Source organism: Sminthopsis crassicaudata, chromosome 2 (assembly GCF_048593235.1).
Source record: "Sminthopsis crassicaudata isolate SCR6 chromosome 2, ASM4859323v1, whole genome shotgun sequence".
NCBI classification, from domain to species: domain Eukaryota; kingdom Metazoa; phylum Chordata; class Mammalia; order Dasyuromorphia; family Dasyuridae; genus Sminthopsis; species Sminthopsis crassicaudata.
Genome location: NC_133618.1, coordinates 649515393 through 649537558, shown reverse-complemented (window position 1 = coordinate 649537558; position 22166 = coordinate 649515393). Strand labels below are relative to the sequence as shown.

Sequence of the window (22166 nt, the reverse complement as noted above, 5' to 3'; positions counted from 1 at the left end):
ATGCACTGGGTTTTATTTCTCTAGGTACTGACTTTGATCTTGAGGAATGTCTACCAGATGGAAGAATTCGTGACTGGAGTCATTGTTGCCACACGTGAAAATTTCATTTCTTCATTTCTTTTTGGATGTTAGGAGACTGGACTAGATTATATATATGATCCAGTCTAGGTTTTTTTGTTTTGTTTTGTTTTGTTTTTTTTTTTGTTTTTTAGTTTCTATGAGTGTAGCAGAAGATTCTAATAGCAACTCATTGAGTATTGGCTGGGATGTTTGGTGGAGGTCATTGTAGAGCTGGGATTATATGTATGTGTGTGTGTATATATATATATGTTACACACATTTACATACAGAATATTAACTTCCTTTAATCTTTTTTGTTCTTTCTGAACATCAATGGCTCAAGAGATATTTTAGAACCCAACTGGAAGTCATAACCTGAGAAGAAGTGAAAGAAGAAGGATTCCCAATCTAGAGCCCCACCTCAGGGTCATTATGGCCATTTCCTGTACACCTAGACCTAGTATATTCCAAATAGTTTGTTTTAAAAAACACTCTATAATAAAGAATTGAAAGAAAGAAAAATCTTTAAGTTGTGTATGTTCTTTGGCCAGTGATACTTCCATTAACTCTATACTGTAAAGAGATTAAAGAAAGAGAAAAAAATCCTATATGTACAAAAATATTTATAGAAGCTCTGAAAATCAAAGGGATGAGCATTCAAATTATGGCATATGAATGTAATAGAAGACTTTTGTTTCATAAGCGATGACAGAAGGAATAATTTCAGGAAAATCTGGGAAAACATATAAGACAATACAGAATAAACTGAGCAGAAGTAGAATAATTTATACAAATAACTATGTTGTAAAAGCAAACAAAATGCAATGAACCAGCCATGATTTCAGAGGACTACTGATGGCCTGTTCTGCTCACCTCCTTACTGAGAAGGGATAAATTTTAAATGGTGAATGAGGTATATGTTTCTGGACATGGATAATGTGGAAATTTGCTTTGCTTGACCATTCACTCTTAGTGAATGATATCATTTTTTTTCAGTTAAGTATAAAGTTGTTATGAGGATTTTAAATTGGAAGGATGGGAGAAAGAAAATAAAGGACTTGTTCATTGAAAAATAAAATTAAAAAAAGAAAGTAAAGAAGAAGCTTTGTTTTTTAATTAAGGAAACTGTCAGATGATGTTCTTTCTTATACTATGAAGGAAGAGATTCCAGGACTGGATCTTAAGAGTAAATCACACTTAGCTAGGTAGTCATGGCTATGCTGGCATGGTATGCTATTTCTTAGTTCTCAAAGCTTGTTGGTTCATGGATGTCCCTGAGAGCCAGCTCCATGAAAAGCAGTTTTTATTTGCCTGGTACTCCTTCAGAATAGGGGAAGGAGCTAAATTTGGACATCTCTAGACTTTGTCTATTAGGCAGAATCCTGGCAAAATGGAGTGTTGCTTATGTTAGGCAAGTCTAGGAGTAGAAAGAAGTAGTGTTTTGAGGACTAGAAAAAGTGGCTTTTATAAAATCATTAATATATCATTTGTAATATGTGTTGGTATGGCCAAAGAATTCATCAAATGGACAACCTACTAGTGATGGGACTATCTTTATTAATCTAGCTTTGTTCTGGGAAAGTAGAACCAGCATGGAAGAAACCTTTAACAACATTGTCAATGGCATCCATTATCTACTTGAACATTTCTAGGGACAGATTGTTCACCACCATACAATAAAACTTGTTCCTTGTTGGACAGCTCTAATTATTAAAAAGCTTTTAATAATAATCCAAATTTTCCTTCTCTATAACTCTTACCCCTTTGATCCCATCTCTGACCTCTGGACTTACATGGATCAATCTAATCTCTCTTGAAACATGAAAGTCATTCATATATTTGACAACATCTATAGTAAATTAACCTCGCTTCCTTTAGTCATTTTTGCAGGTTGGACTGGGATGAGGTTTTTTTCAGCTTTCAAATTCTGGAATCCTATGATCCTCATATGAGATGATTTCCAGTCTCTTCAACATCCTGTTTTTCCTCCTCTGAATATGTTCCAGTTTGTCAGTGATTCTTTTACAGAATTGAATATCATATTCAAGATGTCAGCTGGCTAGCTGAGAGTAAAATGAGATTCTCTGAGATAGATCCTATCTTTCTATTAGTGTAGTCTCACAAGACTGTTATAAGGAAAACACTTAGCAGACTGTACTATTGAACTATTACTGTTACTATTACTACTACTTATTACCAGTACTACTACTACTACTACTACTACTATTACTACTACTACTACTATTTACTACTACTTACTACCAGTACTACTACTACTTCTATACTATTACTAATAAAAAATTCTCCCCCTTAGCCCTGAATTTTTTTCATATGAACTGATAATAAAGAGATCTCCTCTATCCTATATCTGTGTATTTGAATTTGCTATTTTTAATCAGATTTATCTCAATTAAATTTCATTTTGTTAGTATAGGTCTATTATCCCATTATCTACTGAGAACTTTCTTAGTCCTAATACTGCCAACCAATGTGTTAACTATCCTTCCTTGCAAGTATGATAAACATCTATTTCTGTCTTCTTCTAAATTACCAATAAAAATATAGCCAAAATAAGGCAAAGGGAAAACCTGACCCTGACATCTTCAATAATCCATAAATATTCAAATCAATAACATTTATTAAGTGTCTACTATGTTCCAATCACTGTGTTAAGCACCAGAGACTTGGCTCCTGAATAAATTAATTGATACTTTGAATATGGTTTCTTACCCAAAGCTGTATCCATCTAGCCAGAATATTCTTTAACCTCACCTCTTCCCATCTTGTCTACATGAATCTCACTTGAGACTCTTTTCCCCCCAAAGCCTTCATTCCCATTCTATTATTCTTCCCTTTGCAACATGCTTCAGGAGAAGTCCAGTGTAGTAGAGTGAGAAGGATCCTATATTTAGAGTCAGATTTTGACTTTGCCACTATAATAGTACCTGTCTGATATAAAGTAAGTCTGTGCCTCAGAACTGAGTCTGGGTCTGGACCTCAGTTTTCTCTTCTGTAAAATGGGCTGATTGGATTCAATGACCTTTTGGTCCCTTCAACCCTAATGCTATGATGCTATAATCCCACATTTCCATACATAGCAGGTAAGTGTGGAGTACCACGTAATTCTGGATTCTGGTCAAATCTACATAAACACATGCTGAATTAAGAGGAAATTCTCCCAGATTGATTTGTAACCTATTTATTTACATTGTATTTTAAGGTGTTACAAAATGCTTTCTTTTACACCCACTCCATGAGGTGTACAAGTATAAAGTTATCCTCGTTGAACAATGAAGTTACTGAGGTTTAGGGAGGATGCATTCACAGAATTTGTCCATCAACATATAAACCAGTTAATCATCGGAGGGAAGATTAGAACTCGGGTTTTATTTCTTTATTTTTAGTTGACCAACATCTGGGGGTTTGGGAGGGAGCCACCTGCTCTGGACCTGTCCCTTCTCTGTCCTGAAAAGTCCCTCCCTACGTGGGCAACTCCATCCTCCCTGCTTTGGTGGAGCTGAGAAGCAGACCAGAGGAAAGACAGTCTCCATTCTGCATTGGGGAAACATTAAACAGCTGGGATTGATTGACCCAGGAGGGAAACTGGGAGGTGAAACTGAGGTTAGTGTTTTCTTCCGGGAGAGGGGGAGAACTTTGCAGCTGGAGGCTAACAGGAAACACATGTGGAAGGGGAGGCTTCTGAGGTAGGGGTGGGAGGTGGGAGGCAGGGGGTGGAAGGATGCACCACTTTCCCAGGAGAAGGATCCCCAGCCAGGGCAGGACCTGGCGAGCCCCGCCGAGAGGAGTCCTTATGGTTCTGCCCTTTCTGGGAAGATGCGTGAGCTCTGATGGGAGAAAACAAACTTTCTGTCAATCATACCCAAGGCCCCTTGGCCTCTCTTCTAACTGCAAGGAGGCAGTGATAGAAAGCAGCCAAGCACAATGGAAAGAGAAGGGGATTTGGAATCAGCATCTGAGAGTCACTTCAACTTTCTCATCTGTAAAATGGACACAAAGCTTTTGCCATCTTCCTCCAGGGATTTCTGTGAAAGAAGTGCTTTGTGATCTTTAAAAATTACTCTTTGTCTCTGGACTGTTAGTATTTATTTATTATGCTACCACAGTACCCTTGTGCTAAACACTGTGGGAAGGGAAAGAGAGGAAATATGATCCTTGAAAAGCATTCACTTTAGCTGGGAAGAAGAGAGAGGAAACAATTAGAGAATAAAGGAAGATGCAAATGGCCTGAGAGGAAGTGAGATAGGTCCAAAGGGGGACTGCATCCTGAGCCCTAAGTTCTATGTCCCTTCCAGACTGTGGGGCCTTGAGCAAAAGAACTCTTACTGACCTCCAAAGGGAAGGGACTGGCCTGAATGATCCATAACTACAACAAATGTCAGCTGCTCAGCTGTGTGACATGAACGGATTCCAAATTCAGAGAAAAGAGAAATAAGCTTTGACTGGCAGGGTCAGGGAGGACTTCCTATAGAAGGGGGGGGGGTGTGTTTAGTCCTGTTTTAAAGCTGGCATCTGTGAACTCAGCCTTTAAATGTTTTGATAACTGTATTCCAACATAGGGCATCTAGGTGGCCTCAGGCCTGGAGTTGGGAAGATCTGAGTTCAAATCTAGTCTCAGACATTTATTAGCTGTGTGAGCCTGGGCAAGTCACTTAACCCTGCTTGCCTCATTTTCTCACCTGTAAAATGAGTTAGAGAAGGAAATATCAAATTCTCCAGTATCTTTGCCAAGACAATCCCAAATGGGATCACAAAGACTCAGACATAATTGAAATGATTAAACAACAAATTCCAATATAATTGGTTTCCTTTGTAATCTTATTCTATTTTAGAATTTAAAAACATTATTCTGATAAAGAGTCCATGGGCTTCACCAGACTGCCAAAGGGGTCTATGTTAACACAAAAAAAATTTTAAACTTTTACCTTAAAGGATTGATAAAATTCACAGAGAGGGGGATAAGGACAAAGAGCATTTTGGGTAGGTAACAGAACAAAGAAAGAAAGAAATGAATATGATGTGTGAAAGCAAGATGCCAAGGAGACCCTCCTGGCTGACACATTCCAGGAAAGGTCCCAGGATCACAGGAATTAGAGCTGGAGAAGATTTTAGACATCACTTGACTCAACCCCCTCATCTTAAAGTGAGGAAGAGAGGTGTAAATGACTTATCTTCCCTTATATGAGTAGTAAGTAGCAGAATTGGAAATTCAACCCAAGTCTTCCTAAAACATCCTTGCTTACCCTATATATCACTGTCTGTCTCTTCCTGAGATAAAGCTTATTTTTAGTTTGCTTCTTCATTTATTATATTTATCTCGATGATGAACTGAAAAAAAAAAAACCTGCCTCTGACTTTCATGCACAAACCTCTGCTGGACTCTTATATGGTATCAAAAGAAAGTCAGGCTTACTCTGTGGTACCTGAAACCACCCAAACCCACTTCATCCAACTGCCACGATCCAGATGGTACAGGTGTCATGTCCCAGGCCCACCCCTTGAAAGTCCTGTGGTCAGAAGCAGCAGCAGCCAGGGACAGATGCATCTGCATCCTTCCTTAGCCTGGGAGAGAGCAAGACTTTGGTCCTGGCTCCAAGAATCAACATGGTAGAAGTCCATTATGATAGGGAGAAAATGAGAAAACAAGACAAGAGAGATGTGATGGGGGAGGATGGGATATTATAAATATATATTAAATACCAGGAAGAACAATTCATGTTAGCTCTGTGGAATGGAAGTTCTTTGAGAGCAGATACTGTTGTATTTTGCCTTTATATGCCTAGTGCCCATCCCTGTGATAGGAACACAGTGTACACTTAATAAATGTTTGCTGTGGGAAGCCAAGTGGTGCTTTAGCCCTGAAGTAAGGAGCACCTGAGTTCAAATCTAACTTCAGACACGTAACACTTCCTAGCTGTGTGACCCTGGGCAAGTCATTTAAGAAAAAAAAAAAAAAAGTTTGCTGAATGATGTAGGTTATAGGGAGTTATAGCATGTTTATAACTTTTGTGAGGACAGTCTTGGTATCATACAGACTATATGCCAGGAACTGTATTTTTTACAATATTATCTCATTTGGTTCTCACAATACCCCTAGGAGGTAGGTGCTATCATTATTCCCATTTTACAGATGAAGAAATTGAGATAAGCAGAGGTTAAGTGACATGGCCAGGATCACATAGCTAGTAAATATCTGAAGCCAGATCTGAATTCAGATCTTCCTGACTCCAAGCCCAGCACTGTGCCACCAGCTGCTTCCCTTAATCCCTCAAGGAACATAGTGGTAGTGCTGACTAGCAGCTCTAGACAATACCAAGGATGCCAGATGAAGATTCATTCAGTAAGAATTTATTAAGTACTATTATGTAAGCCATAAGAGACAATGAATATGAAGATTTTGGAGAAGCAGGAAAACTTGTATGAATTGATATAGAATGAAATGAGCAGAATTTGGAAAACGATATTCAAAATGACTACTATAGTAGAAACAGAAAGAATAAAGAAAAATGAAATGGAAACTGTATAATTTTTAGGGTTAGGAAATGTGATGTGAATTATAGAAGAAATGCACCTTTTTTCCTTCTTTGCAAAGGTGGAGAGATTATGAGACTTTTTTACTCTGTTGACAGATTTAGTTGGTATATTGATTGGTTTTGCTAAATTGATTTTTTCCTATTTTCTTTAACATTCTTTATTATAAGGTATAGCTTACTGGATAGAAGAGGTGGAAAGAATGTGCAAAAGACATGAGTGAAAATTAATCAACCAAAGAATTTATCATACACCTACTAAGCATCAGACACTGTTGTAGGCTCTGAAAATTCACCAACAAAACCAAAATGGCCTTTGCCTTCCATAAACTTGAATTCTAATTCTTCCCAGTAACCTTACCAGGCAGAACAACACCCTCCTTGAATCCCCTGAAGTCATTTAGTTTGGCCTCATAGTCAAATTCTCCATAGGAATCTTTTCTATATCATGCCTGACAGATGGTCATTCAGCATCTCCTTGAATACCTCCAATAACAGGGAACTCACCACTTTAAAATGTTGGGATGATGGGAAGCTCCCCTTTGCAATTCTTGTCCATGTTTTCCCATAAATACCGTGCTGAAGTTTGACCTATTTGTGTTGGAAGCCTTCTTTTAATATTTCAACATCAATGGAATGCTGAGTTGGACAATATGCTGGGATAACTCCTGCTATCTGCCCTGTCTCTTTTTTCCAAGGACAGAGCACTTCATTTATGCCTTTTAGGCCATGTAATGTGGGCAATCTACTTAAGTGCACCAGGCACCTCTCCATTGCCCTACAGTTCATTGCAATTGTTATTCTTTTGAGATTACTGTGTTCCATGACCTTCAGTCACAAAGCACCGCTGGAGAATTTTGGTCTTAAAAAGATGTTTTTGTGGCAGGGAACAGCTTGCTAAGCTGCAATCATCTTCCCGGTGGTCTGTTTGCTTATACTGATCTGAGCAATGCAAGCCATGATGATCAAGTGTTCTAGGAAATGATGTTTCTTGTTGCCCTTGGGTGCACAATCAAACCAAGTCCAACAGCAAGCCAACCAATTGATTTCTTCAGTCATTTCTCCAAGAAAAACCTGTGAGCTGCCTCCATTTTATCTGTAACTTTTTAGTGTCTCCTGATTTCATTTATGGTGAGAATGCTAACACAAGCAATAATGTACTAATCAATAATGCTATCACTTTGCACTGAAGTGGGCTCCATGTTGCCCAGAAAATAAGGGGAACTGTGGGATGGTAGAAAGAAAATTGTATTTAGAACTAAAAGACTTGGGTTCAAATTCCAACTTTGTAATTTATTAGATCTTGAGTAAATCTAGAAGATAGATTCAGAGTAAGAAATCCTGGTTTCAAATCTTGTCTCTGCCATTTACTGTCTGTGTGACCCTAAGCAAGTTACTTCACAAGTATGAACTTTAGTGAGGGAATCGAACTAGTTCAAAGCTTGTCAAAGTTTTGGGGTCACATAATTGAATGTAAGGGTCATGAAATTGCAATTTATTATCAGTAAATGTTCGATTTGTATTTCTATTTTATATGCCTATATACCCAGGGTCATGTAAAAATTTGAGTGAAAAGGAGCCACAAATAGAAAAAGTTTAAGAAGGCAGGCTAAATATTTGGTCTCTGTGAGTTTCAATTCCTTCATCAGTAAAATGGTCTCTAGGGTCCCTGTGATCCTTTGCTATTGAAAATTTTATATCTCAATAAATACCAAAGTATCTTCTCTACCCATCACTCAATTGAAATTGTCTTACTCTTGCAATATCTTTTTCTAAATCTATCTTCCCACTGCCAAGGCCACCAATCTAATTTAGGACCTAATCATCTTTTCTTGAACTATCAAAAATATATTTTATTGAAATCTTTTGTTTTTCTAGATTTTCTCCTGAATCCTTCTCTCCACCAGCGACCCATTCTTTATGACAAAGTATTTTTATAAGAGAAAACAGGAAAAAAAAAAGAGGAAAAAAAATGAGCAAAAATGATTATGGGGGGGGGGAAGTCATATTAAATATATATATGTGGGAGATGTCCCTTCTCACAGTTCTTCTTTGGGTTAAGTTTATTTATTTTTTTATAATTTCACCCATATACTTTTGATCATTTTACGGATGTTCTTTCTACAGATGTGGTAATTTTGGATTCTTTGGCCTCTGCTTATTTCCTTTTGCATCATGTTAAGTTATTCCATGTTTCTCTGTATTTATGTTTGCTGTTCCTTACAACAGAAGAATTATGTTGTAATTAGAGTAATTAATATTCCATTACATTCATGTATTATAATTTGTTTAGCCATTTCCTAATCAATAGACATCTACTTTGTTTCCAGTTGTTTGATACTACAAAATGTCATGCCATAAATATTTTTATATGTATGGAGCAATGAGCTCTTTGGAGATTCTTTGGGTCAAAGGGCATAGAAATTTTAGCCAATTTATTTGAATAATCTAAATTACTTTCTAGAATGGTTGTACTAATTCAGGGCTTCACCCAAAATGCATGAGTGTGCCTCTCTTTCCACAACTTTCCCTAACACTAACCATTCATATCTTTTGTCTGTTATTTTGACAGTTATAAAGTAAAATCTTGGAGTTGTTTTGATTTTCATTTTTCTTATTATTAGTTATTTGAATAATTTTTTCTATGGCCATTAATAATTTTCACTTCTTCTTTAGATCAGATAATCCTCTATTATCCCTTTTTTGGAGCATTCATCTTCTCTTCCAGCTTGTGTAAACTCAGTCGTTAGGGAGATTTATACCTAGAACAGTCTAGGAGAGCTGTATTTCTGACACTATTCTATTGCCTACTAAGTGGAGTATTAGCTCAGGTTTTAGAAAACCTACATTCAAGTCTAGCTTCTGCAACATCTTGCTTTGGTGGCTCTGGGCAAATCCTACAACCTCTCAGTGTAACTCTTAAGACCATACCATTTGGAGTGAGTGCCAATCCGCATCAGTGGAAGGCATTCTCCCACTGGGAGTAAAATCAATAGTCCAGTAAAAAAAAAAATAGCCCCCTGGAGGCTTGAATTCATCCTGTACCTCAAGAGTTCATATTTAGAAGCTCATGTTCAGAGTTTACATATTTAGAGTTCTATATTTAGAGTTTACAAAGCATATACTTTATGAGAAAGGCAGTACAAGTATTTGTTCCATTTTCTACATGAGTAACCTGAGTTTCAAAGACATTAAAATGCTTGTGGTTGTAGAGTTGATGGTTTAACTAAAGGCTCTTAACTCTGTCTAGTGTTTTTCCCATAGTGCCTCACCAAGTTCATAAGGGATGCTCCTTCTATTCATGCAGCATCTTAAATTCCAGTCTCTCTTTTTATATCCCAAATTCAGGTGTAATTTGGAATACATAGTTTCTTAATATGGCATTTTTCCACTCCAGTTCATGCAATAATTAAACATCATCTCTTGGGATTTTGTAGGAGTTTGATCTTTGTTATCTATTCTCAAGCCCATTGTGCCCTGACAGGTCAGTAGCATGGGAGAGGATTATTCTCTCTAAGGTATCATGGAGCCCCAGAGGAAATAAGGAACTTGTCCCAGATTCTTCAATAAGTCAAGAAGCTAGCTTTCACTTTTTTCCTTCCCTCTTTCCCCTCTTACCTGCTTGTGAGGATACACATTGATGTGGCACTTGATACATTCCTGTCCCATGTTGGCCCAAGAGTTCCCACTCATCCATTTTCTCTTGCATTTTGGGCACTTGTACTCTCCAAAACAACGCTTCTTGCCCTGGTATGGGGTCAGACCCTCACCTTTGGGGCGAGCCTAGAGGAATATGAAAGAAACAAGAGAAAGAATGGAATCCATCTGACCACTTTGACATCACGGTTTCTACCATAGTCACAAGTACCTCCCCTTTCAGCTGTCAGCTCTCCTTCCCCTTCTTTCCCTTAATACTTCTGAAAGAGAGGGTTAGATTTCCCCCTCACTAGAGCTATTCAAGCCAGGGCCAATGACCATCAGTGGTCACGGTAGAAGGAATTCATATTTAAGTCCAAATTCAATTGTAATAGGCTTCCTAAATTCCTGTCTCTCAGATCCAACACTGTTGTGATCTTTGTAGTCATCTCTGTGATCAGAGGCTTTTGGGGACAGTAACTGGCCACATGTTGGGCCTCTGGGAAAAGTAAAAGCTAGAAGAATATAATATGTAACCTGGACCCATACACACAGAGATTTCGGATATTTGCTCATTTGTCAACAAGCATTTATTAAAGGCATCTTATGAGCCAGACATGCTCAGGTAATTTAGGTTAAAAAAATCAATTGCATAATAACAAGATAGTTAAGCCTCATTTAAATCCACGTGCAAAGGACCAGAGGGTTTTAATTGACTTCAAGCTCTTCAGTGTGATGTGGCAGTCCCCCAAAAGATAATTTTATCTTATGCCAAAGTAACAGAAGTAGAGTGACCAGACAGGGGAAACCATGCCAGGCACTCAGTCCCGGTTAGATCACCTCTGGGGTTGTGTGTCTGGTTTGACTTACCACTATATTTTAATTAGGGCATTGACTAGCTGGAAAGTGTGCAGGATGGTGAAGCAATATGAAAAGCATATCACAAGGAAGAATTGAATTAAGTGAGATATTTAGCTGAGGTAAAACTAAGAGGGAGAGAATAGACATCTGGGGAAAAAAAAAATACCTGAAAAGTAGCTGAATTGAGGAGCTATTGTCACTCTGCAAAGAAGCACTAGACTGACTAATGAGTAGGTAAAAAGTAAAGCAAGGCAGATTTCAAACTTAATGACAGTTTGAACTATTCAAGAACAGAAAGAGTTCTCTCATAAAGTGCTAAGTCCCCCATCACTGGGGGCATTCACACAAAGAATGGATGGCCAGCAGTTAAGGACTCTGTAGAAGAATTCCTGCATTAGGTGGGAAGATGTATACTTATACATGACTTACAAGATCTTCTGATACGAAGGGTCTATGGAAGTGTTGTACAGTGGGGAAAAATCAAACCAAAGGAAACACTGAAAGCAGAGCTACAGACTCTCAGCTCTGCCTCTTCCTGCCTGTGTCACTTTGGGGAAGTTATTAGACTCCTCCAGATCTCATTTCCCTTCACTTTAAAATGATGTGGTGCAAAGAGGTGGCTTCTGAGGTTCAAGATTCAGATGCTTTGCAGAAGCTTTTGGACAGCAAAGGTTTTGCCAGTTTTCATCATTCTCTGCAGCACAGTTTAGCTTGCATAAAACTACTTAATTTTGATGCAACAGCGGGAACACAAAAACCACAGGCTTTCTGTTTGTTTTTCTGACTTTTTATCCTCCAGTGGCACATATGCTTCCCTATGGTACATAAAGCTACCACCCACATGTGTATACATGCACATTCACATATACATAGATACAAATGCATATATACATAATATATATACACACACATATATATATATTTCTATACACATAGATCACAACACACATATTCATCATATACACACAACACCAGACACATGTGTACATGTGTGTAAATTTACATGCACATACAACACATTAACATAGATATACACATATAGATCACATGCACACACAGAGACATGCATACAATATATACATAATACATATATAAACATATAATATAATATATAAATACATCACAATACCCATATAGAACACACATATAGAATAAACATAATACACATATATACTTATGGAAATATAGATGCACTCATATAAATATATAAACATTTGCAGAATGCATATATAACCCATATATACACATACACAACATATATACATATACACACATTCACACACACGTATAAAATTTTCAGGGTGTCCTGGTAATGATTGATTCCTTTTTCCTCTCTCCACATCTAATAAGTGGTCCCTGTCTGCCCCTCATTCTGGAGTACTGGATAACATTACTCAAGCCAAATCTTTCCACAAAATTGTGAAATAAACTAAGTTTCCCAATGGCTTGATGCTGATGTCATGACAGAGTCTCAGCTTGCTCCCAGCCCTGACTCTGACTCACTGACCCAGGTAATGCTGGGAAATTTCTTTCATCTCTCCAGGCCTGAATATCTTCAGCTGTAAAAAAAAAGTAGGTCTAAGCTCTCTTTTGGCTCTAGATTCATAATCCTCCCTATGGAGCTTCAGCCGGTGGGTCACTTCACTAATCATGTACACCAGACTTATGCTCTTCCCTCACCAAATGACAGGGTGAGACTAGATGTATTCCAAGTCCTCCCGCCTCCAACAGTCTATGGATAAGATTGTTTTCCACATTTTTCTACCTTTTCCACCTTTCTAGAAGCTTTTGTTCCTTTTAGAAATCAGTTGTTCCTAGATTGTCCTTTTAGGAGCTTTGTCCAGTCTCCTATGTGTGTAGTACATCATTGTCTCTCATCCTAAACTCCCTCCTGTACCACACTTGAAGAATTTCAGAAAGGCTACGGCTGTCCAAAAGGAAAAAAGTTGATGGGATAACTCATTTTTATCAAGGCCAGCATGGCTAAAGGTCTTAAGATAGTGCTACAAGAGGATCATGTAGGGGTGATAGGAAGGGTGTGATATTTACCATGGACAAGAGAAGACTTAAAGGAAAAAAATGATAGCTGAATCCAAGTCTTTGAAAGGTTGCCATATGAAGAGGGATTAGGTTTATTCCACTAGCCCCAGAGGACAGAACTTGGGACAATGGATAGAACTGCAAAGAAGCAGATTTAGGCTTAACTAAGGAAAAACTTCCTGTTCACAAGTGAAATCAGATCCTGGGGAGGTAATGAATGGACTCTCCCTCACTTGAAATCGTTGGGTAATGGATTGGACAGCTACTTGTTGAAGAAGCCAGGAGCTTCTGAGGGCCCTCTGCCTCAGAAAGTCTGTGACTTTTAATGCATTTCTTGTTATGTGTGTCATCTATGGTTTTGAGGAGAAGTTTGGAGAAAGCAAACAAGTCATTCTCTAGTGGTGGTATTTTAGGTAGTGTGTGATAAACACAAAGGCGAGAAATTGTGACAGAAAGGCCTTTGCCAGAGTTTTTCATATACATCACATGAACTGCTGCCCCTTTGCTGATCATGCAAGGTCAGCTGCATCCCCACTCACTGGTCAGGCTAAGACTAGTCTTCAGAAAAGGTCAAGACTAAACTTAATGGGCCAAGGAGCAGGTTTCTGCTTTTGACCTCCATCAGCTGCAGCAAATGACAAAGGTCCTCTCCTTCTGGGACTTACCAAAGTTTGAGAGTTTGGAGAGTGGAGTAAGAGTGCACATGGCTTCCAGGAACTTATTTACCACTTATTCTACTGTGTGGAGAAAGGAAAAAGAGAAGAGGAAAGGGGAAAAGCAAGGAGAGAGAGAAAAGAAGAGGGGAGAAAGACAGGGGTGGAGGAAAGACAGAGTGGAGGAAAGAAAGAAAATGCATAGAGCAGGAGAGAGAAAAAGGAGAGTTTAAAGAGACACAAACAGTGAGGTTTTATACTGTGAAATTAGAAAACACCTTTACCTAAGTTCATATTTATTAAGAAAACCTTGAGTTGGACAACTTCTCTCAGGAGAAGTGTCCACTATTATCATCCAGTCACGATTAGCTTGGAGCCTAATGAGAGAACCAGCAGTTTTTGGTTTTTTTTTTAACTATTTAGTATTTTATTTTTCCCCAGTTAAATATAAAAACAATTTTAAACATTCATTTTTAAAGCTTTGAATTCCATATCCTCTTTTTTCCTCCTTCCACACCCTCTCATTAAGGAATACAAGTAACTTAAAATAGGTTATAAATGTATAGTTATGCAATGCATTTTGATAATAATCATGATGTGAAAGAAAACATAGAATTCCCCCCAAAAAAAACCTTCAAGAAAAATCAAGAAAGTTTTTTTTAAAGTATATTTCAATCTACAATCAGAGACCATCAGTTATTTCTCTGGGAATGGACAGCATTTTTCATCATAAGTCTTCAGAGTTTTCTTGGATGATTATATTGCTGAGAATAGTTAAATTATTCACAGCTAACATTGCTGTTATTTTGTACATAGTACATCTTGCTTTGCATCAGCTCTTGGAAGTCTTTCCAGGTTTTTCTGAAAATATTCTGCTCATCATTTTTTATATCACAATAGTATTCCATCATAATCACATAGCACAATTTGTCCAATTGTGGGACTCACTCAACTTATGGAAGTCTTCTCAATTTCCAATTCTTTGCCCCCAGAAAAGAGCTACTATAAATATTTTTGCACATGTATATCCTTTCCCTTTTTGTTTTATATCTCTTTGGAGATATAGACCCAGAAGCAGTATTAGCATGATTTTCTAGGATGCAGCCCTAATGAGGAGTTCCCTGAAAAGGAATATTCTAGATCAGACTATAAAGGAGATGCTTTATTAGGTGGATTATAGTGGTTCATGATTAGGTAGGTACCAGGCACCTGAGATCTCAAACCAAAAGGGAGCCCCAGGAAATTAACTAGATGAGGTATTATTTATAAAGCTTGGGTGTTGCCTCATTATACATTGTTTTTCCTATATGCCGCAAGAACAGCTGACCACTAAGTCTCTAAGTAAAGCCATCTCTATCATCATACAGTTTGTGCCAAGGGGAAAAGAATGCTAGGTCAAAGTCATGTGTTGCAGGGCAGAAAGCAAGCCTCTGGCTCTGCATTGGCCTCTTTCTGTAGCAAATGACAAAGGTCCTGCCTCCCAGGAGCTATTGCTGCAAAATTAAGTTTCAGGGAATGTGAACATGGACTCTGAGAATTTAATTTCACAGATTAAATATATTGGAGAATAGGAAGAGAAAAATAAATTATCTGCATAGAACAGATAATTTTGCTAATAATCACAATTTCCATGTAAAATTAGTCATTACTATTTTCTCACATAAGTAAAAGTAAAAAGAGTGGATTGGAGGTAGGAGAATAGGGGAATTTGTGGTATTTAAAAAGAAGAAGGATCTGGAAAGAGAAATTGATGCTGGATTGTGAAATAGCAGAAAGTAGAAGGTTTGGGGGCACAGCACCAGAGACCTATGTATGTTAGGGTATTGAATTTGAGCAGAATAGGAGATATTCATGATAGATCCAATTCTTGAGATGGATCAAGTCAATATCTGTGTCTCCTATGAAATCTAATGGAGTCCCAAGAAATGCTTCTATTATCCCATAGCCAAGGTTTTCAAAGTTGAGCTGAGATCTAGAGACCCATCTCTTCTATTAACTTACTTTGGAACTTTGGTAAGTCATTATCACACTCTGAGTTTTTTTTTAAAGATACAAAGACCAGTTTTTAATATATCTTAAATAGGAAAGAGTTCAGAAGAATGGAAAAAGTCATAAATGGTATTATTAATCCCTCTCAAGAATATTAAGAAGTCATAGGCAACTACCAATTTATATATCTAATTTAGCATCACTATAATAAATTAAGGAGTACATTGAAGGAATCTCAATGAAAACACAGGATTTAAAAAAACCAGGCTTTTGCAGCTGATTCTCTCAAAGAAATAACATATTTATAGTTATCCAAGTGATGGAGGGGTCTAGAGAATAGAAGAGTCCACTGTGTTTATTGTTCATTGATTTTTTTTAAAAAAAGCATTTGACCCTGTAGATCATAAAGCCTCTTTTCTTCAAAGTGTCTCTTGTGTATACATTAATCTTAGGAGAAATTCTATATGATAGATGTGATTACAAAGATAGCTTTTCCCCCCCAGCAATGTACTATGTAATGAAATCAATCAATCAACCAAATATTTATCAAGTTCCTACTATGTGTCAGGTAGTGTACTAGAATTACAAGGATAAAAATGAAACAGAACTTGTTCTCAAGGAGATGACATTTTTTCACAGGAAATGAAATATATGAAAAATAAATAAAAAGTAAATAATCATTACAGCTGCCCCAAAGTGGAAAGAGTTGACTCAGTGACTAGTGAGTTTTCTCTCATCTGAGGTCTTCAAGTAGCAGCTTGTTGACAAATGGATGGTTTTATAATGGTAGATTTCCTTTTAGGTATTGTTTGAGTTATATTGCCATTGGGATTCTTACAGCTCTTAATTCTGATACATGGTAATTTTGAGATAGGGTGAAGGAAGAGGACAGGAGGTATCACCAGCAGCTGCAGGGATTGAGAAAGGCTTTTGTAGGAATTTGTGTTTGAGCTAAGATTTCAAGGAGGTTAGAAATTCAAAGAGGAGGGGAAGACATTTATATTCCAAGCATAAGGGACAGCTTATGCAAAGGGAGAGGGATGAGAGATAGAATAAAAAATAAATTAATTAATAAATTTTTTTTAAAAAGATAGACTATCACACGTGGAGGATAGCAAGCAAATAAACAGGGAAAGATTAGAAAGAGGCAGAATGTGAAGGACTTTAATTGAAAGAGAAGATTTGTATTTGGTCCTATTGGCAATAGAGATACATTCCTATTAGTTGAAATATAAAATAGGTTGGTTGAATTATGAAAGTATACTGAAGTATAAAATAAGAGGATTTAAAGTTTTCCCTAGTGTCACGATGGATATTCTGCACAACATCCAACAAAGGATTTCCAATCTGTGATGAGATTCTTAGAAAACTATTTGCATATGACAAAGTACTCATAGCATTTAGTCTGGAAAGGCCATAGAATCTTAGCATCAGTGAAATCCACCATAGCAACACAGAAAGATGTGTCTAAGTAGATATATTGTGGAAAGAAAGAAAAAATAAATAACTGAAAAATTTATGTTGCCTAGAAAACACCCAGAAGTTGAATGAACTGTCCGTAAATTTGCCCATCAATATGGATATTTTGTTTAGGCACTGCAGATGGACAATGGACTGGTTCCAGAATTGAAGAATGTGAGGATGAGTTGTCATTTAAATGATCCCAGACCATCAAAGCCCATCTTCTTATTATCAATATTTTCTAAGTGGTGCTGGAATCTGGAATCAAGATCAATGTAAAATGGAAATTGTAAATAATTCTGTTCTGTTGATTATCTCCAATTTACCCTTGTTTGTAGAGTTATTTTCATGCTGTTGTCACCATTAGCCTGTGAGCTTCTTTAGAGTAGGGACTTTCTTTTGTATCCCTAAGCACTTAGCACAGTCTTTGGCACAAAATGGAAACTTAATAAATATATATTGACTGACGGACTCAAAGAATAATAGAAAGATTCAGGGGATAATGCAAGTGGTTTGAAGAAGATTATAAAAAGTTACTTGTATGCACAGGTTACCCGAAAGTCAATGTCAAAGATATTTATGATTAGTTCAAATATGGCCTCACATACTATCTGTGTGACCCTGGACAAGTAACTTAACTCTATTTGCCTCAGTTTCCTCATCTGTAAAATGAGGTGAAGAAGGAAATAGCAAACCACTACAATATATTAGGCAAGAAAACCCCATATGGGATCATAAAGAGCTGGATTCAATTGAACCACAACAAAAATCTTGGTTCAATCTCACCCTTTTTGGTCCTTTGATTGTTCATCTGTAAAATGAGGGATTTGAATTAGATGGCTTCTAAATTCCTTTCCATTTCTAGATCCTGTAATTGTCAAAAGGATATAACATTTTCACAACTTACTTTGCTGAAGTGATGGAGGGAAAGAGAATCCTCAGGATCACAGACATAGGATAGGGCAGTGAGAGAGCACTATAGAGTGTGGGCATCAGGAAGACTTGGGTTCAAATCTACCATCAGACACTTGTGAGACCCTGAGCAAGTTATTTACCTCCTGCCCCTCTTCATTTCCTCATCTGCAAAATGGGGATAATAATTTCTTCAAGGATTGTTGTGAGGATAAAATGAGATAATATTTGCATGTGTTCAGGGACAGAACTTAAATTCCAGTCTTCCTGGTTCCAAGATTAGCAGCTTTAATCTCTATACCAGTGATGTCAAACTCAAATAGAAATGAGGCCAGTAAGCTACATATGGAGATTTCTGAAGACTATATATTGACTTGAAAAAACATATATTTACATTTTAAAAATTAACACATCAGCATATTAAAATCAGATCGGAACTAGCCACATTTTAATCTGCTTTGGGCCAAATTTGGGACTGTTGAGGGCCATATGTTGATAGTCTAAGCATTGTGGGGCAGCTAGTTGGTGCAGTGGATAGAGCACCAGCCTTGAAGTCAGGAGGACCTGAGTTCAAATCTGACCTCCTACACTTAACATTCCCCTAGCTGTGTGACCCTGGGCAAGTCACTTAATCCCAATTGCCTGGGGGGGGGGGAAAGATAATCTAAGCTTTGAGAATAAAATAATAAAAGCAAAACAAGCCCCTTTTCTTAAGAAACTGACAGAGTGAATAAAAATATGAAAAAAAAGTGAAAAAATGACAGATTGAATAAAATAGAATCAAAAGACAATGTACACACTGGTTCCAACTATACAAATAATAATAATAATAAAATTCAGAAAATTATAGAAAATGAAGAGCAATATCCCTATGTTTGTAATTCTTGTTAAACTTTTAACAATAGTTTTAAATTTTATATATGATCTTTGCTTTTGTTTATTTTTTTATTTATGTGCTTCAATGTTTGTATATGGTTACATTTATAACAAAGTATTTTTAATTTTAAAAGTAAAGAATCAGAATCGAATGATAAAGAAATTATACTGACCAAGACTGGCCCCATAAAAAGGGATATGAAAATGAGCCTCTTTCCCTTTGCAGGGTGGGGGATGGGTTGGTTAGAGTTTCCTGAACTGTATTTTTTTTCTTCCTTCCTTTAAAAGGATGACTCTGGGAGAAGTATGAGGGACAGATATATTGGGAAATGTGAGTGATATAACATCAAAAGATAATGAAAAAGATTTTTTTTTGAGGCAATCCAAGGCTAAGTGATTTGGTCAAGGTCACATAATAATTATCAGAGGCTGGATTTCAACTAAATCCTCTTGACTCCAGAGCTGGTGCTCTATGGTCCTAGTAGTTACCTCTTGAGATTTTTGTTGTTGTTGTTGTTGTTTCTAGGACAATGGATAAGAGAAGATAGGAAAGAAAGAGAGTCCATTTGTTCCTGGGAAGAGTTAACCCCAAGTCATCCCATTCAATAAATATTTATTAGATACCTACTGTGTGCAAAGCAATAGGGATCCAAAGATTTCTTTTTTTAATGACATGGTCCCTTTCTTGAAGAAACTTACATTATACTTTCTTTAATCACAGCTCACATTTCTATTGCAAACTTCTATCACAAATGCTTCTTTGGCAGTTTCTTTGTCAAAGGTTTCCAAAATGCTTTCTCTCAACGCCTCTACAAAACAGGCATCATAAATACTATCACCCAAATTGTACAAATGAGAAAATGAATCTGAGCACAGTGATTCAAATTCAGATTTCCTGGCAGTCCAGGGTTATGGTCTTGTCCCTTTTGTGGGCTCAGGAGAAGACTCAGTTACAAAATAACTAAGGAGGTTCTGATTGAAACAAGGAGCCCTAAAGGTCTAGCTGAGCAGAGGTTATCCAGTTGTGCTGCTTCAGTGGAAGAGGTTTAGAAGGCTTAGGAGGAGAGAAGAATCTTGTGCGGAATTGGAAAAGTGTTTTGAAAATGTTCTTTCTTTTCCTCCTTTCCACTAAGGAAGCTGACTTTTCTGTGCCTTTCTGTCCACTCCTCGCACCCTGTGATCCAGAAGGATAGGGAAAAACCAAAAAGATAGAGGAGCAACTCAAAAACTGGTATAGAGACCAACATAATATAGCAGGCCAGAAAGGTCTGGGAGCAGTTCTGTAAGATTTGGGCGAGGTGGTGGGTTGGTGGGGGGTTGCTGAGGGATGTTGTCAGACAGACTCATGGATGAGAAACAGATGGAATATTTGGGAAGGGTTCAGAGTCCCAGGGTATGGGGTGGAACAACAACAAAAAATATGACTCTGGGGAGCTCAGAGGGAGGAGGGGAGGAATCAGGGCCATGGAGAATGTTAGAGAAGGAGAGAGGAAGTCAGAAAAGTGGAGAAAACCTGGTAGGGGAAGAAGCAGGCTTTAGAGAAGTTGGTGAATTAGGGGAGATACTCTGACAGAAGTGATAAGGGGGGAAAGAAAGGATAAGAAGGAGAAAGGAAGGAAATTTCTTCCTGAAAAATATAGGGATAAAAGCCAATGTATTCACTAAAGAGCTACATCAGCAAAGATTTCACTTCTTCCTAGAGGACGTGACCAAACTTAAAGTAGTATTACTTGGGTTTCTGCCCCTGAACAAGAACCTGCTGGTGTGTCTGCTCCCCTTCTTCCCAGTACTACCTTGCCAAAGTCCAAGACAAGACAAATCACTAAATATGATTTAGAATTCTGGTTTTTTTTGTTTGTTTGTTTTGTTTTTTGTTGTTGTTGTTGTTTGGTTTTTGTTTTTTTGCCCCACCTGTTTCTTTACTCGGGGAAGAGAACCATTCTGAAAAGCTATTTGGAATTATTTGAGGAAGTGATTAAAATGGCCAGAGCCTTTAACTCATGAATTCCATTACGAGGTATATGTCCTAAGAAGAGTAATTACAGAAAGGAAGAATACACCAAAGTATTTAGGGCAGCACTTAAAAAACAAACAAACAAACAAAAACAAAGTAGATGCTTATTGATTAAAGAATAACTAAACAAATTATGATATACAAATATAGTGAAATCTTACTGTGAAATTTTTAAAAAGTGATGAATATAGAGAAGCCTGAAAAGATTTATGTTGAGTGATGTACAATGAATGAAGCAAGCATAACCAGAAAAACAATATATGCAATGAGTATTAGCAATATAAATTAAAAGGCTAAAAACAACAAAAGTAGTCTGAGGGAAGACTGAAAAGTTGGGTGGAGGCACCTTGTGAAGTTCCTTGAATGCCAAGCAAAAGGAACTGGAACTTGACTAGGGAGGATATAATAAACTATGGAGGATTTTTGAGCAAAGAAGTGACATGATAAAATCTTTGGATGTGAGAGATAAGCATGGCAAAAGTGAAGGATAGTTTGAAGAGAATAGAGGGTATTCCATTCTCACACTCAATAGACTAAGCAGGGACCTACGGAGGGCAGGAGCTAGGCACATATCTGTAAGCCAAGCAGACTAAGGGGGAAGAAGTGGTATTGAATAGTCAAATATTCAAGAAGTCTTTAACAAGTTTTTTCCTGTCACTAATCTTGTGTTGGGAAAGGAAGGAAGGAAGGAAGGAAGGAAGGAAGGAAGGAAGGAAGGAAGGAAGGAAGGAAGGAAGGAAGGAAGGAAGGAAGGAAGGAAGGAAGGAAGGAAGGAAGGAAGGAAGGAAGGAAGGAAGGAAGGAAGGAAAGGAAGGAGGGAAGGAAGGGAGGGAAGGAAGGAAGGAAGGAGGGAAGGAAGGAAGGAAAGGAAGGAAGGAAGGAGGGAAGGAGGGAAGGAAGGAAGGAAAGGAAGGAAGGAAGGAAGGAAGGAAGGAAGGAAGGAAGGAAAGGAAGGAGGGAAGGAAGGAAGGAAGGAAGGAAGGAAGGAAGGAAGGAAGGAAAGGAAGGAAGGAAGGAAGGAAGGAAGGAAGGAAAGGAAGGAAGGAAGGAAGGAAAGGAAGGAAAGGAAGGAAGGAAGGAAGGAAAGGAAGGAAGGAAGGAAGGAAGAAAAGAAGG

General features: G+C 37.6%; 1 protein-coding gene across 2 annotated transcripts in view; it reads right to left on the bottom strand.

Moving 5' to 3' along the window:
* Positions 1–22166, bottom strand: part of ZCCHC24 (zinc finger CCHC-type containing 24) — a 124666-nt gene that overhangs the window by 16177 nt on the left and 86323 nt on the right. For both annotated transcript variants that reach the window (XM_074296714.1, XM_074296715.1), the window contains one exon: positions 10227–10391. In XM_074296714.1, coding sequence (XP_074152815.1) covers positions 10227–10391 — 165 coding nt within the window. The remainder of the gene's footprint in view (positions 1–10226; positions 10392–22166) is intronic.